The sequence below is a fragment of the Ostrinia nubilalis genome, chromosome 15 (genome assembly GCF_963855985.1).
Source record: "Ostrinia nubilalis chromosome 15, ilOstNubi1.1, whole genome shotgun sequence".
Taxonomy (NCBI): Eukaryota; Metazoa; Arthropoda; class Insecta; order Lepidoptera; family Crambidae; genus Ostrinia; species Ostrinia nubilalis.
In genome coordinates this window covers 9,015,511-9,033,173 of record NC_087102.1, presented here as the reverse complement: position 1 = coordinate 9,033,173, position 17,663 = coordinate 9,015,511, and the positions used below count along the sequence as shown (strand labels likewise).

Here is a 17,663-nt window from a genome sequence, read left to right as displayed (position 1 = left end):
GTGGCAACCCTAAAATGACATGACTGATAATATTGTTTTGACTTTTGAGAAGATAATACTTTTTTCTTGTTTATTTTATTGAGTTACCAAAAACATTTCTATCTCTAGTTTATAGGATAAGTATTAATTTATAAGAGGTTATATTAGAGGTTATTAAAATGCTTTCATCATTCCAAGTAAGTATTTATAGAGTATAATTTAAATGTTCTATTCAATTAGATGCATATCTATTCAATAACTACTCATTAAATTTAAAGAATCTATTAATTTCTTATGTGTTTAGATTCTAACCTAACAACTACCTATGTTCATAAATTAGTTTAAAAAATGTGTTTATCTTTTGATTTTATTGCATTAATATCAAGTGTAATTTTGTATACATTTTTTAAGTAGGTATACATCATATTTTCACTTAATTTCATGTTTTTTACAGAGAAAATGCACAAGACCTTTGCACCTTGTATACCGACAAATCAACACTCAGTATGTCACAACAAATGAAACTGATGGGACCCGAGAAGTGATTTTAAATCATGAAAAAACAAAGTAAGTTGATATTTTTAACATTTATTTTAATTGAGATTTGAAGTTCTTGGTTAAAGATATAGAACTAACTTTTCAAGTTTGATTTTACCAAAACATTGTTAAAAATGTCTTTTTTATATTGTATTATTTTATATTATTTAGGCTTAATTATGTTAATGATTAAGCTAACTATTAAAGTTAATAATGACATGTTTGTGCTAAAAACTTGACATGGTTTAACTAACCATTTAATATAAACGGTGTTTTATTCAGAAATTCCTTATCATTGGAAATGATGGACAATCTCATTGAAGCCATAAATACAAACAAAGACGACACTGCCCTGAGGGCTATAGTGTTATCAGCCAAAGGGAATGTGTTCTCAGCTGGCCATAACTTGAAAGAGTTAGTAAGTAACAGTAAGTTATTTTTTAATCATTGCAACTCATAAATAAAAATAAACTTGACCAATATTGTCACTAAAAGTAATATTAACGTAAAAAATCCTCTGTCTTTGTCTGCTTGTCTGTAATAATAATAAGTTTTTGTTTAAATAGGAAAAAAATATTTATGTTTGCCTGAATGAAGAAATAATTCATTAATTCTCAAGAAAGATAATTTTCTAAGAACTTGATAACTATTAAGATTTAGGACTCATGTGTTTAATTTGGTTTCATTTTCTTTTGTTAGTTTCCTAAACAGTTTACGTTAGAAAAAGTTTAACGTTTCATTATCGATTTCATTGCTTCACGCTCCAATCTTATATTTTACGACTCCATTGTGTCATTAAAAAAATTCACTGTTTATTTATTTCGTGTCGTCTTTTTAGCAATCCAGCAGTGGTGTGGAGCAACACAAGTTGGTGTTCCGCAAAGCTACCGAACTGATGAAATCCATAGTTTTAAGTCCAGTGCCAGTTATTGCTAAGGTAAGAATTCCAAAGCTGGGTTGCACCATCTTACTTTAACTTTTATAAATGTCAAAAGTTTGTCAAACTCCATACAAAAAACACCGGTTATCGTTATAGTTACGGTTAAAGTTAGGTGGTGCAACCCAGCCTTGGTAAAGCACAAACGTTGCATAACATTTCGAAAATATTGAACACCCAGGCAGTAAGAGGATTTTATTATTTGCCTGTGCTGGCAACCCAAACAAAAAATAAAAAAATCTGTAGCACTACTGAACCTCAATTTTTATAACTTCATTAGAATCGTCAATGTGCATTTGATGCAACAAGCGCGGCCAAATTAATCCACTGACGCGAAATCTACAGCTTATATGACCTCCTTTTTCCTACCTAGTTACCTACATATTATTAGCTGCACCTGTAAATATGAATTCTATGGTTTCTGTAACTTATTATTACACACTGTAAAACCCTGTTTTTTTTTTTTATGCATAACAGGTTTTTCTAAATAAATAAATTAATCCGTATTTCTGTAGGTGAATGGGTTTGCCACAGCTGCGGGATGCCAACTAGTCGCTACGTGTGACATGATAGTGTGTTCAGACACTAGCAAGTTCTCCACACCTGGGTAAATATTACTATAAATATACTTCAATTCTTATGTCTGTATCAATTAAGTTGGTTTTGCAACTAACAAGGTTTAAACTTGATTAAAGTAACCTTTATGTGCCTATCTACAGTATTGTTTATTTCTTTTTTATCGTTCTTATCTAACCGATAAAATTGTTTCTAGAAAAACGCCTATTTTAGCACACTTGTTAATTTAATGGTAATTGTGTGATTATCCTTAACCCTTGATTACACGAATTTGGTCACTAAATAATGATTCATTCGTTATTAAGTCGCATAAATCGACTGATTTGTATTTCTTATCATCGAAAATCTCTAATCATGCCTTATCATCGAAAATCTCAGATCGAATCAAGATTAAACCTTACATTTATTTTTAGAGAAGTTAATGTCTTATCATAACAATACTTAAAATCTTCTTTATTTCAGAGCGAACTTTGGTATATTTTGCTCAACGCCGGGAATCGCGGTCGGTCGTTCTGTACCAAAATCAAGAGCAACTTACATGCTTTTTACAGGTAATTTCAACTTATAAATGTTGCAACAGCCTGGCGTCAACCCTAGCTGCGGTTTCCCATTCAAATCCTACAAGGGCTAAGTTTAGTAATGTGCCCCAATATTTACATCATAGTTAAATAATTATTTTTTCCTTCTTTTACAGGAGAACCGATCACCGCGCAAGAGGCCTACGACAGTGGTCTAGTCACAAAAATAGTCCCTGCCAATCTTTTAGATGAAGAAGTGAACAAAATTATTGAAAAGATCAAACACAAGAGCCGCAGCGTCATATCGTTAGGAAAGAAATTCTACTATCAACAAATCGACTTGGATCTCTTTGAAGCCTATAAATTGGGTGAAGATATCATGGTACAGAATATCAATACGAACGATGGCCAAGAAGGCATTATGAGCTTTGTCGAAAAAAGGAAACCTAAATGGAATCATTAGTAATTATGAAATGTTATTGGTGTTGCTCATCTCTTATTTTGCAGTGTTTTTATAATATTACTATTTATAACATAATATAAACTGGATGTTTGTACCTACTTACAACGATAGGGGAATATTTGTATGAATAAAATATACCTTTCAATTACACCTATCTTTTATTTTTATCGTAATAAAACTTATCGCATCTCACAAGCAGCAACTGAAGGAATGGAACATGCAGTTACATTTTGCGATAGTTACAATATATTTGGCCAATAGGTCATTATAAAATATTATATACACCACCATATTGCAATCATACATGAAGTGAATATTATGAACATAAACATAGCAAGAATTACATGGCAATGAATTTGTTTATGTATTACCATTTCAGCATTATGAAATACAATGAAATTGTCATATAACAAAAGCATACCAGTCTGATCGTGTTATGCAGTTGCTATTAAAAATATACAATTTAACAACTTAAAAAACTACCAGCAATAGATATATCTGCCAAATTCAGTTTTGTTAGGAATGTATCTTGAATTTCAAACCCAATCATAAAACGGGTGTAAGAAATATTGTTTCGCTGACTGTGACACAAAGTGATCAAACAATACTTTTTTTGTTAAAAGACCAAAATAAAATATAATTAATATTGATAAATATCTAGCTACTGAATAATTTATATTAATAATAGTATGCACATTGTATGACAAACACTGTTTATTGTCAATATTACAGGCATTATGTATAATCGATAAGCATGTGTGTTGATAGTATAATAAACATTACCTGTTGTGCTTATTAGGAGTTTTAAAATGCATAAACGAGATATACAGTAGAATTACTCCATTAATATTACAAACTACACAAAACAGTAAAATATTACCGAAAAACTTAAACACAGACCAAAACGTTACATGATTAGTCTAACTTTGACAACTACTTAGGGCCCTTTTCACAACCTGCAAACAATATTTAGTATTATGAGAAAAAGGCTCTAAAAGGTCTTAATTTTTTAATAAGAAATACTAAAATTTTGACACCAAAACTCCCTAAACAATATTGTGAGTGAACAATGAAGACTGAGTCCCTTACAGCTTAGATCTTAATTAGATACGTAAAATTACAAAGTCCTTTGGATCAGTATAAAGATCATCATTCACAAACAATGGAAATTGTCAGTCAGTGTGGGAAATGATCAAAAATGTTGATTCCCATACGCTGTTGATAACACCGTATCTCACTTCTTGGCGAGTTCGTTTGAAAGCCAGTCCAGGCCTTCGTATAATCCTTGTCCTTGTGTCGCACATGTAGCTTGGATGTACCACTGGAGAATGAAAAACACATTTTTATTTTTATCTGAGTAAGTAAATACTCTATGATGCAATTACAAATGACATAAGTTTAATGCAATAGTTTGTAAATTGCATTGTGATTGAAATAAAATACTTTGAGGGGAAAAAAGTGGGACATATATCGCTCACCTAGCAGTATAATGACACATCTACTTTTTTCTTATTTTACAGAAATGAGGGTCAAAGATTTTACAAATGTTTGAAACGAAGTTATGAGTTCATTTTACATTTTATCATGGATTTTATGGTTTTAGCAACTAGTATAGACCTTAATAGATACTTAGGGATAAAAAATCCACTTCAGGTTTCCAGGAGTTACTTCATAGCAGTCAAAGAAGAAGAAGAACCATGCAATTGTGCCGTTATACTTTTTGACAACTTCCAAAAATGTCATATATGCCCCAAAGACATAATTAAATAGGATGTGAAAACTAGAAATAAAGACAATTGGTTGATAGAAAACAAAAGTTTTTATTTGAAATCAACATACAATAAAAAGTTTAACTAAAATATTATAATAACCTATACAGGATGTTACTTTGCATTCTTGCCATATTTACAGAGGTAACTATATTACTGATACTGAACACAAATCCGTTAAAAAATAATGCCCGAAAATTTTGATTTTCAATTTTGAGTATTTTATTTTATCGACAATCTGTTAAACACATCACTAATTATCGTAACGCATGCACATCACTACTTGTTAGCGATGGCGATGGAGACTTTTTTACTTTTTATTGTATTTTTAAAAATCTATTGCAATCTATTGTCTTTAAAATGTCTTTTTGACACTTGTAAAAAAACTGAGAAATCCATCAATCACAAATCACGTTATAAATAATACAAAAATGACTGAAGTGTATTCAAACAACGAATAATTTAATCAAAATGGTGCTTGGAGTGTCTGCAAGACGTCTTAGACGGAATGCTCGATGACGTACCCTTAGCGTTACACCAAATGCTCTACTACCAGCAGGATGGTGCTCCCCCACAATAAGGACGTCAAGTGCGCGAATAATACGTTTAGTGAACAGTGGATTGGACGAGGGGGTCCAGTAGCTTGGCCACCACGATCCTCAGACCTAACACCAATGGACTTGAAATGACCTGGTATGCGCAGAAGAGATAAATAGTGTAAACGTGTTACGTGAAAGTATTGTTTCAGCGAAACTGTGAGACAAAACGTTTATGTGTTGCGAAAACTAAAGCGAAATACCTACTCTTCGCCGTGCTAGACTGTGCCTTCATCAGAACGGAGGACACTTTGAACACTTGCTTCGCAGTACGTAAACTTTGTAAGTAGGAACTTATAAAATTAAATAATTAATTGTGAATAAGGTGATTTCATTTCATACTTAATTTATTAATTTATAAAAATAGAGAACAATGTTATAAATTAATTAAAAGCCTAATAATTATTACGTATTTTTGACGGTCCTAATCCCGTAAAGTAGAAAGGAAAATCTAAAATCAACTGCGGGTCTAGTCAAAACGCACTTTAAAATCGCAAACCCATCGCAAACCAGTCGCAAACAAATAAACAAATCGCAAAAGAGGTCGATAACAAAAAAGGCTTAGTCAAACGGCAAAAAATCGAATCGCAAAGCCCTACCTATCGATAATCGAAAGACTGGATTGAAATTTCCCATACAAAGGCTTAGCCAACATGCATTTAAGACTCAATCAAAATCGAATCGAATCGCAACACCCGCCATTTTCATTGCGATTACTAAAACCCCGGTGATAAGCTTCGATTCAATCGAAAACCAATAGGGTGAGTTGCACCACCTAACTTTGACCGTAGCTATGACGTTAACCGGAGTTTTTTGTATGGAGTTTGACAGATTTTAGACGTTTGTCAAAGTTAAACTAAGATGGTGCAACCCACCCTAAGGCTGTTTTGACAAATCCGTATCGCGATGTCGTTTTGACAGTTAGTTTGACGGCGAAGCATAGACGTAAACAGAGAGCAGAAAGAAGGAAGAAACAAATTTAAAAAAAAAAAGCTAAAAAAAGTAAAAACAATCGCAAAGTCATAGACATTTTTTAACTTTTATTCGATTTTGAATGAACTTTTATATCGCCGCGTCGTTGGTGGTTCAATGTGCATTTTGGCTGCCATTTTCCGATCGAATCGAATTACTGGTGACGCGGCGACTGACATTAGTGAAAACTTCCTATTGGTTTGGGATGGCATTTTGACTAGACCCACTGAAGAGTATTTTAAAATAATTATTATGACTGGATAAAAAGGCTGGTACCCAGAGCCAAAAAACATCACAGATTAATAAGAACTAGGCCACGCCCACTAGGTTTATTCCACTTGCACCTGTAGAACGTGCAAGACAAAATTGGTTTATTCTAATTTGTACTGCAAAACCAAATTTACTAAAAATTCAGTGTACTTTCTTTATGGGAGTCTCTTGTTTATCTTAAATTATAGGTATTGTTCCCTACTTTTATCTCTGTGAATATGGCAAGAATGCAAAGTAACACGGTGTATATATAACCATCAGGAATGACTCTTTCCATACCAGGTGACCGACCACGCTGGGAGAGAGGTACGTAAACTCGCTCTGACGCTGGATCTCTCCCAATTGATAGACTGTGCAACCAGGGTCCCGGACGTTGACATTCACACAGCCAACTGCCTTGACCTTCTGCTGACATCTGATCCAGACAGATATTCCATCCTGGTTACTGCTCCTCTTGGAACTTGTGACCACTGCCTGGTGAAAACTGTATCGACATACTCCCCATCCGATCGTGGCCCTTGTGGAGTAAGACGAGTATGGCGATACAAGTCGGCAGATTGGGACGAGATGCGTCAGTTTTTCGCATCTTTTCCTTGGAGGCCGGCATGCTTTTCTTCTCGAGACCCAACGAGTTGCGCCGATGCCATAACAGAAGTTATACGCCTGGGTATGGAATTCTTCATTCCTTACTCAGACGTCGCCTCAGGTAGCAAAGCTCGCCCTTGGTTCGATGCTGATTGCCGTCATGCTGAAGCGTGTAAGCAGTCAGCATTTCTGGCATGGGCTGATGCTCGAACGCGCGACTCACCGGACACTCGCAATCTGAAGAAAGCCTACAACCAAGCCTCCAAGTCTTGCAAAAAGGCGTTACGCAGGGCTCGCTATGATCATATTGGACGCATTGGCACCAAACTTGCTTCTTACCCAGCCGGGTCCAAAGCGTTTTGGTCCCTTGCCAAGGCCATCCAATCAAACTTCTGTCGCCCCAGCCTGCCGCCACTGCTGAAACCCGATGGCTCACTGGCTCACTCTGCTGAGGAAAAGGCGAACCTTTTTGCCACCCTGTTCGCTAATAACTCACGTCTTGACGTCGCAGGAAAAACGCCACCCTCATTACCCCCTGTCTCCTCCACCATGCGTGAGGTCCGCATACGGCAGAGAGAGGTTTTAAATGTCTTGCGTTCTCTTGACGTAAATAAAGCCAGTGGACCCGACAGAATTCCGGCAATTGTCCTGCGTAACTGTGCGCCGGAGTTGTCTCCTATTCTGACACGCCTGTATCGACTCTCACTTGAGACTGGACTAGTCCCTAAATCATGGAAGCTTGCAAACGTACAGCCCGTACCTAAAAAGGGCAGTCGTGCTGACCCAACTAATTACAGACCCATCTCTGTTACGTCTATACTCTGCAAGATAATGGAACGTGTCCTCAATGGCCGATTCCTGTCATACCTTGAAGAAAATGACCTACTCAGGGACCGTCAGTATGGGTTTCGGTATGGTCGTTCTACAGGTGATCTTCTCGTGTATGCCACACACTTATGGAGCGAGGTCATTGAGAAACATGGCGAAGCCATTTCTTCAAAAGTCCATTTCTTATGGCTCCAACATTCCGAGGTGTGCCTGTCAAAATCACCGAGCAGCTGCAACTCTTGGGCATTGAAATGTCCAGCAAGCTGAACTTTGGCGAGTACATCGAATCCATAGCGAAAACTGCTGCCAAAAAACTTGGTATCCTCTCGAGGGCAAGGCAGTACTTCTCCAAGAAGCAAAGGCTGCAGCTTTATAAAGCACAGAAAGATCCGACCTTGCATGGAATACTGCTGCCACCTCTGGGACGGCTCTGCCAAGAAACATTTGGCTGCTTTGGATTCGGTGGAAAGGCGTGCCAGAAGACTTATCGACGACCCTTGTTGAAGCGGCGCTCCAGGAACCAGGAACTTGACCATCGCCGTAAGGTAGCATCCCTATCGGTTTTCTACAGGCTACACTTCGGAGAATGTGCGAAAGAATTACACGAAATAATTCCACCAGCCCCCTTCCATCATCGGGGAACCAGACGCAGGTTAGCGTACCATCCCTATATTAAAATTAAAAATAAAATAAAAATTCATAAAATTCATTTATTTTTGCAAATAGGCTTTTAAAAAGCGCTTTTACACGTCCCAATATTAACCCTACCACTGCTTCGGGACAATAAATGGGCCAGTGCTGAGAAGAAGCAGCGCAAGAAACTCAGTCACTATTGTTGACATTCCACCAGCTCGCACTAAGCGTTTCGATGACTCTTTTATAATGCGAACAGCTAGGGACTGGAATTCGTTGCCTGCTGCTGTCTTTCCCGAAAACTATAATCCGGGCCTCTTCAAGGCGAGAGTGAATTAGCACTTACAGGGCAGATATGTACCATCCTAGACTGCATCCCACTTAACATCAGGTGCGATTGTGGTCAAATACCTGCCTTGTTATGCATAAAAAAATAAAATATAATAAAAAATTTTTGGCTCGTGATTCGTTAAGGAATAGTCAACATCAAACTATAACAAATAAAATAAAGTTTAATCATGACGTATCTTCTCTTGTCAAATGTACCGTTTTTCTACTAACTTACTAAGTTAATAAAATGTCACATTTGCCACTTACGCCAACACAGATTTAGAAGCGATTGCACCTCGCGGAGCGCCCCGCACAACTGACAAATAAGCCGTTGTTATGCGCGGAAGCGGGGGAAACGTAGCAAGTGCTACAATGACACTGAACGCCCTCTCTCGACAAATAGTAAAACTAACACCGTGCCGTTTTACCACTTTATAAATTATACACTCTTAAACACTTAGGCCATAAAAACTCAATTTCGCTTTTTTTGTAAATGTGCCATTATACTGCTAGGTGAGCGATATCATGCAGTCTCAGCAGCATTGTCAGAAATAAACAGTACCAGATACATATTAATATAGCATACAATGCTTTAATTAATGATATAATTTTAGAATTTTCCCTGATATTTAAATTGAAACCTATACAAGCAGATAAAACAATGCAACAATATTACTTGATGATGCAATTGTGTATCATAAAGAAATTAAGTAATAGTTTTAAGATAACATATTAAGAACAATGTACAAGACAAAAACAGTAAATAAATACTCACACGACGATTCCTTTGTCCGTTCAAATTAAGTGCATTAGTAAGCTCGGCAGCAGTCATTGCGTTTGGCATGTCCTGTTTGTTTGCAAACACTAACACAACTGCATCTCTTAGTTCGTCTTCTTTTAGCTAGAAATAATAAATAACATTATGTATTAATTTCATGGAGTACACAATATTGCAACACAGATGACAGTAGAGTTGAGGTCAATAGATGGTGACTCAGCTCATGCTGATGAATCCATGAAAGAACTGGTTTTAGGGCCCCCCCTCCATTCTAACATAAGGAAAAAAGTATTTAGAAATTTTGTAAATGAGAATTGGAGGGAAAGTGGTTGGGTCAGCTTAGAAACTGATTTTCATCTTTAAAATCTACAAATTGTCATGAATAAAAAAGACCTACCTATTATTTTTCTTTCTATGTTCAACAGTAGATATCCTGTGGCTGAATTGATGAATAAAAAAGATGTGTACATTGTTTTGTTTATTATCTAATGGTTAATAACATTACTAGTATTGATCTACTCACCATACTACTAAGCTCTTGTTCAGCCTCTGCTAATCTCTTAGTGTCACTGGAGTCCACAACAAAGATCAAGCCCTGCGTGTTCTGGTAGTAGTGGCGCCATAGCTTCCTGATCTTATCCTGGCCACCGACGTCCCACACGGTGAAGCTGATGTTCTTGTACTCTACTGTCTCCACATTGAAGCCGATTGTCGGTATCGTAGTCACGATCTCGCCTAACTTTAGCTTGTAAAGTATTGTAGTCTTTCCGGCGGCGTCAAGCCCCACTGCAAGAAACAACCAAGATTAGTCAATCAATAGACATCACTGAATCAATCTCACACAAAGAAATCCTAAAAGAAATAGTAGTATTATCTACGCAAACCGAGCTGTCATGAGTCATGTCACTCACCCATTAGAATACGCATCTGTTTTTTGCCGAAAAGCCGAGTAAAAACACTTGATATCGTTAAACCCATGGTTTGCTATGTCCACTGATACTCCTCAATGAAGAATTATATAAAAACGTTCAATGAATTTAGCAAAATAACACAGAAACAGCTAAAACAAAGTTTTGATCACCATACGTCGACGTTTCCAATTTTTTTTACGTCAATGATAGTGATGTGCTCGCACCGTTACTTTTATATAAAAAGAGGTTGACGTGGTTTGGAATACCGGTAAAACCATGAAAAACTCAACCATAGACAAGTTACTCCTGTTGACGAGATTATTGCCACGTCCCTATGCTTCTAATACCAGTCACAAAACTGTGTCAAGATGTTTGCAGAATACACAAAAATAGAAGCGAAAGATCAATGCAAATAATTATATAACGAATAACGAAATATTCTCACTAAGATAAAATGTTTGTGGCCATCATTTTGTTTGTTTGACACAGTAACCGGGCGCCATAGTCGGGCACAGTAAATTATAAAACGATTTTAAAAAATATTTTTGTATGTACAAACATGTGTGTGCACATCTTAACACATAACCGATTTATTCTGTTTATCTAGACATTATTATGGGCAAAACACGCGCTAGAGACCCGGCTTAAGAAATCCTGCCTTACCTATACCTATCCCGTAAAAATATTTTGCCAGCAAAATTCTGCCACGTTATATAAAATTAAGTGGACATATCGAATGACTCAAATACTAGTTAAGCAATGTTGAGTCACTGCACTGGTGCAATGGTGCAATCCTTGTACTCATATCCCTTTAGATAAATAATCATTTTTTCTTTCTTTCATTGTAAATAATCAACAGTTAGATTATCAATGCAGCAATGTAAGAATCATAATGAATTGCCATCAAATTTACTTAGGAATTAACTTACGGTGACATAATTCTAATATTTACGTTATTGTAGAAGATGTTGTGGAAGAAAGAACAGCTTAGGCTGAGATGCTTTTTGCACTTAATTTAATGGTAACTAAACGGTGTCTGCTAATGTAATACCGTTTTTCGTAGCAGGAGAATGGAGAATACAAGTATTTACAGTAGTACGCCGATTATCCGAATTAATTGGGACCGGGGTCGATTCGGATAATCGAAAATTCAGATAATCGGACATAGACCGGTAGTATAAATATGTAATTAGCATGTTAAAAACGAACAGTCACACATAGAATAAACTTTATGAACTATGTTTACAGTTTTACAATAACGATCAGTTGAAATTTAACTGGACTCCAGTGAGTTCTAACTTGCTCAAGATAACAAAACAAAACAAAAATTACTTGGTTTTAATTTTTTGTATTACGCTTATGGCCGATTATAATAATTGGCGATTCGGTTAATCGGAGTTCGGATAATCGATAATATTTGTTTCAAGACATTAAAATCTTTCATAAACAATAAACACGATAAAACAATATCACGTGAATATAATGTGATATTTGTAAATCACTTTACTGTAAACGTCAACTTGGTGCGCGTGGTTGTGTGAGCGACGGTCATTATTTTGTATCAGCTGTGGAATAAAAAAAAACAAAAATTCAGAAGTTTTGACAGCCAATAGGAATTCGATTAGAGTTTGCTGTCATGCGTCGTCATAGAAACGTTTTATTTTAGAAAAACTTTTCATTTTTTGGCCGGAATCGACATGGAGATTTATGAAGGTAAGTTTTGCAAATTAATTACAAAATATTAATTGATTTTGTTTCGTTATATGCAATAATTGCACAAGTTGGACACATTATTAATTTATTAATTACGAACTTCTTAGCAGGTTCATTTTGAAGGTCCTTTGATTCAGTATCACGCACGAGCGAGGATCCTTGCGATTCTAATCTCTTAGCATGAAACTAAAGCTATTTTACTTATTCCATTTCTCCTAGAGAGTATAGTACAGGATGTGCACAGGCTTTACTTTTGTATTTTCTGGAAGTCTTAGCAAATGTACTAAGAAAATAGCTTCTAAGTGCATATTTTACATAATTATGGTATTGCGAACAATATCGTTTCCTATTCCTTTAGAAAAGAAACTTGCTTTAATCTCAATTATCTGATAGTTTTATCAGTACTTATCCTCTAAAAGGATTTATAAAATGGGTATAATAATTTTTAACTTGTAAACTTAGTAATTTATGGCTGCATGCTTATCAAAATTTATAAGACATTTAGGTACCTATTACAATAACTTTATATTTTTGATGTGCCTATTTGTGGCTATAAGTTAAATAATGATTTTTGGGCACCTAAACAAACTTTCCTCCTTCCTTATAATTTTATTAGATATCACTGCTCAAGTGCAACTTGATATTGCATTATTAATATTTTACCTATGTACTTATTTAAAAGCCACCTAATTTGGCAATATGCAAGTAATATTTCAAACACCTAATACTTAACTTTGTCATTGGTTCTGCAGTTCTGCTCATCAAATTAATTTACAATATTTTTTACATGATGCCAGATTTTTACCTGAATGCGCCAGAAGGAGGGTTATGTTTTTCATAAAACATAAGTGAAAACATAGTAGGTAGGTACTAATATTTTTTATAGTTTTATCTTCGAATGCATAGACACCAGTTACTGTTCAATTTCAACTAATATAAGGCCAGCAGAGCAAATATGGAGCTTGCTATTCAATGTTTTATCGCGTTGTTTCTATGGCTTGTAAATATACAATGGCGCGCAATAGGCGAGATTACGTCATGGTGTGTGTGTCTAGCCAGCAAACTTGATTACCTGATTCCACTGACCGTTTTGCGATTCGCAGAACGACATCGCACTTATTGATTATGTTGGCGAAGTTTTTTGCTCCATACCGTTATCCCAATCCTTTTAAGACTTCGATAACATGCTATAATCGTGTACTAGGCCTTTATCCATCCATTTCGTCCAGTTCGTATACTTTTCTTAGCGTACGTCCAAAGACTAGGAGTTAAATCGACGAGACTGCTGGACATTATTAACCTCAGTTGCCGTGTTTTCGAGCATAACTGGTCGGTGTCACTCATTGCAGAACTGGAACTGATCCCGCCACTTGTTCCCACCTCTGCAACTCCTGTTTAGGATTTACAGCTTATCCGCCAACAAAAGCTCGACCAGTTAAGGCCGACCAGTGATGGGAGCGCTACTATTGCTACCTTTCGTCCACCACTTCACAACCTGTGTAGCCAGGATCTAAAGCTAGACCGCCATCAAAAGCTCAACAAGTGCAGGCGAATAGATTTGTAAAGATTATTCCTGCAGGTCCTCCATCCTTTAGACAGAAAGTCATCTCGTTACACGAACGCAGCGGTTTTCTGCACTCGTTCTCAGGCCCCTCTTTCCCATTGGGCACTCTGGGCACATGCCCAGCGCCCTGCGATCGAAGAGACCTCCGTCTGTACTCATAAAAGATTTTTCTCCAGGTGAGAAGGGCCTAAGGCACATAAGGATCAAGGGAGGCTACTAGGGAGTCGGTTAAAGACGGCCCTGCTCGTTCTCCATAACTGCACTGTTACTCCCCATTACCGGAGCGTCCTCTGATAAGTTTTTTCTGCCCATTCCACTCGACCGCCCATCTCACTTTACAACTTTTTACTTCTTCCAATAGCACCTAGTTATCCTGTAGCGGTAATCAATGACCCTGATTGACCATCATTGTTTGCTGCCCATGGACATGTGCTTGCCCGCCTGCCCTGCCTACATTTAGTATGTCACAATTAATTAATGTGTCGCCTACCTACTATTCCTCGACAACTGTGTTACCTAGTTACCCATAATTTGGTCCCCATTATCAGAAGATTAAAAATAGTGTTGAGGTTGCTGAGTTGAGGCTCAAGGGACGGGTGAGCATTCCTTTTAGAATTTTAAGAAGCTCGAATTTTAAACAAACCTAGGTTCACAGTGTGAACTTCACACCTACCTTTGTTAAGTTACGTCATCTTTGTCACGTAAACCCACCTCTAGACATTATTTGATAACTTCAATATTCACTTTTCGTTGTGTTATGTATTCTATGTCACAGCTTTACACATAAATGCGCAATGACAGGTCCTTTATGTGAAAACTAAACACAAGTGGCATTTTATCTAATGTTACACAATGTGCTATTCTCCATAAAAAATGTTTTCTAAGGAATTATCTACCCATTCGGGTGACTTTTATGCAAAAGTTAGATCAATAAACAGATAAACTTTACTCTTATGGCCATTTAGGCTACTCAAAGTAGCCGAACTGACTAGTTAACATAAATTTTGCTAATGAACGCTAAATATAATAGTCCAGTCAATGAATGCCTTAACGACGGTGTAGAGAGAAATCCGTGGAACACAATTTCTGACCTCGGGACTTTATTTAGCCTAGTTAGGTGGTGAACATAGCAAAAGTCCCCACCCTTAGCCCTTGAGCCGGCGGGGAGAGGGGGGTTTAAAGGTACCACTTTTCGGTTTTTCGCTTAATCCTCGGAAACTATGCGTCCTAGTGACATGACTACTATGAACCAAAAAAAGCTTATTCAATTTGCTACAGGTGAGACCGTCAAGTTTTTCTATATCTTCTATAGTTTTTGCGGCATCTGCTCTAGAAGGTCTGTAAAATCGGAAATTTTATTGTTGTCTTACATGTTCCTTTCAGGAGAAAATCTACTAAATCAACATTGAGCAAACACTATGGACATGCGGGAGCGTGTTAAGCCTAGTTCCAGGGAGGGGACTGCATCGTGCGTATATTTAGACGAACCAATTAGAGCCACTTTTGACTCCTCATCATTCAAAAACTGCTGTGCATTAACACTTCAAATTTGGCTCATGCATTGAGACTTGTAAGATATACATCAGCTTCAAATTTCATAAATATACCTCAAACGGTTATTTAGGTATTGACGTTCAAAAATCGATATTTAGAGCACTAAAATCATTCTATCACATGTAAAATGTTAAAATTTACTGGTTTTTTATTTGTTCCTATGTATTTACATAACTACCTTTCTGGATGCCAAATTTGAACCTTCGAGGTCATCTGGAAGTGGTTAGAATTTGGTCTATAGGTCAGACATGTAGATTTTTGGACGTCAATATCTAAAGAACCGTTTGAGGCATAGTTATGAAATTTGAAACTACTGTATATCTTGCAAGTCTCAACACATGTGCCAAATTTGAAGTGTTAATGCACAGTAGTTTTTGAGTGATGAGGAGTCAAAAGTGGCTCAAAGTGGTTCGTCTAAATATACGCACGGTGCAGTCCCCTCCCTGGAACTAGGCTTAACATGCTCCCGCATGTCTAGAATGATTGCTCAATGTTGATTTAGTCGATTTTCTCCTGATGGAAACATGTAAGACAAAAATTAAATTTCCAATATTACAGACCTTCTAGAGCAGATGCCGCGAAAACTATACAATTTATAGAAAAACTGGACTATCTCACCTGTAGCAAATTGAATTTGCTTTTTTTGGTTCAAAGTAGTCATGTCACTAGGACGCATAGTTTCAGAGGATTAAGCGAAAAACCGAAAAGTGGCACCTTTAAACCCCCCTCTCCCCGCCGGCTCAAGGGCTAAGGGCGGGGACTTTTGCTATGTTCACCTCCTAACTAGTCTAAATAAAGTCCTGAAGTCAGAAATTGTGTTCTACAGTTTTCCATCTATAATGCTTTATTGACTGGACTATAAAGATTTTTGAATCAATATGAACTGGTTTGCGTAGACAAAGCCCCCGTGAGAACGCAATAATTTATTGAGCACGTTGTCTCGATTTCAATTGTTCTCAAGATTACATAACAGTTAATTCTAATTGATTATCAAGACAAACAAATCCAGGTTGCATTTCGTTTTCTTACTAAACCAAACTCACGGTTTAAGAAGCTGATGCTGCAATCCTTCCTTTGATTAATCATGCTTATTTTTGGGACAAACATTTCGTGTGCTGATGTAATGTTTTCAATTTCAAGTCACTAAGCTAGAAAGCTTTTAGTAGTAGAGAGATAAACTCTTGTTAAAAGACTACAGACATTTAGTCGGCCGATAGTTTGGTCGGCTTAGAATTTGTTGAAGAATCGGCCGATAGTAAATCTGTATAATTTGCGCACTTCCTTAAGTTCGTATTGATTAACAGCCCGACCAAACTGTCGGCCGACTGCGGGGTAACTGAATGTCCTATGATCGATTAGGGCACATACATTTACCCCTTTTATTGTCCCCAGTTTGATTAGGACTTTGCAGGCTTAAATCAATCCATTGTTTTGATATTCCAATGTCGAAACCTTTGGCTTTTAACTAATTTAGAAGAACCATCATCATTCTCAAACGTACAATATTAACATGATATTTTTTAGATCTGAGCAGAAAGTTTTAGGAATTTCCCGTGGAAAATTCAATTTGCAAAATGTTTTGGCTGTAATTTGGCAGGTGGACGACATCTGCCGTCAATTACCATGTCATATAACTGCCTTCCATGTTCATCGCTTTTTATTTTAATTGAGGACAGTTTATAATTTGTTCCCTCGAGCTTTAGATCTGTAAACAAGAGCTTCTTTTATAATAATAAACTCCCTGACTGACTTCTGATACCTAAGCTAGTGTAATGGGAGAGTCAGAATCCCTTAGGTATGTAGGTAGGTACAAGATGATCCTAAAGAGCATAGGTAATTATCTAAAGTTTATTAACTTCTATGACCCATGACATTGCTTATAGTCAGGGGCAAGGCACACAACTTTGAAAAGAACCACACATTCGCGTTTCTAAATGCGAACATAATCATCATGACTAGAGAAACTAATGAATACGAACTCAACACTTCAGTCGATTCATCATTTGGTGCGATTGCCTCCATTTTCTCTTCCGTGTAGCCAATAAGTGAACAATCGGTCAATGATGATAAATAAAGTGTCGCGTCATTCATTGCCTCTTTCACTGGTTGGCATTTGTTGCACTCTCAATGAGTCTCAATCATTTCCAAGT

General features: G+C 36.7%; 2 protein-coding genes across 2 annotated transcripts; one reads left to right on the top strand and one right to left on the bottom strand.

Moving 5' to 3' along the window:
- The first annotated feature begins 67 nt into the window (after positions 1-67).
- LOC135078926 (enoyl-CoA hydratase domain-containing protein 3, mitochondrial) lies at positions 68-3,158 on the top strand. The gene is made up of 7 exons (XM_063973524.1): positions 68-176; positions 434-546; positions 799-934; positions 1,355-1,453; positions 1,969-2,060; positions 2,492-2,580; positions 2,724-3,158. The coding sequence occupies exons 1-7, from the start codon at positions 159-161 to the stop codon at positions 3,008-3,010; spliced, it is 834 nt and encodes a 277-aa protein (XP_063829594.1). The 5' UTR covers positions 68-158; the 3' UTR covers positions 3,011-3,158.
- Positions 3,150-10,900, bottom strand: LOC135078927 (ADP-ribosylation factor 2). The gene is made up of 4 exons (XM_063973526.1): positions 10,683-10,900; positions 10,295-10,557; positions 9,769-9,894; positions 3,150-4,331 (listed from the first exon to the last, which is right to left on the bottom strand). The coding sequence occupies exons 1-4, from the start codon at positions 10,747-10,749 to the stop codon at positions 4,245-4,247; spliced, it is 543 nt and encodes a 180-aa protein (XP_063829596.1). The 5' UTR covers positions 10,750-10,900; the 3' UTR covers positions 3,150-4,244.
- Positions 10,901-17,663: the final 6,763 nt, after the last annotated feature.

Coding starts and splice junctions, on each gene's coding strand:
- LOC135078926 (XM_063973524.1), top strand. Junction 547..798: donor TTAAATCATGAAAAAACAAA/GTAAGTTGATAT, acceptor TGTTTTATTCAG/AAATTCCTTATCATTGGAAA. Junction 2,061..2,491: donor AGCAAGTTCTCCACACCTGG/GTAAATATTACT, acceptor TCTTTATTTCAG/AGCGAACTTTGGTATATTTT.
- LOC135078927 (XM_063973526.1), bottom strand. CDS start 10,749: ATGGGTTTAACGATATCAAGTGTTTTTACTCGGCTTTTCGGCAAAAAA. Junction 10,558..10,682: donor ACAGATGCGTATTCTAATGG/GTGAGTGACATG, acceptor TGTTTCTTGCAG/TGGGGCTTGACGCCGCCGGA. Junction 9,895..10,294: donor AACAAGAGCTTAGTAGTATG/GTGAGTAGATCA, acceptor TATTATTTCTAG/CTAAAAGAAGACGAACTAAG.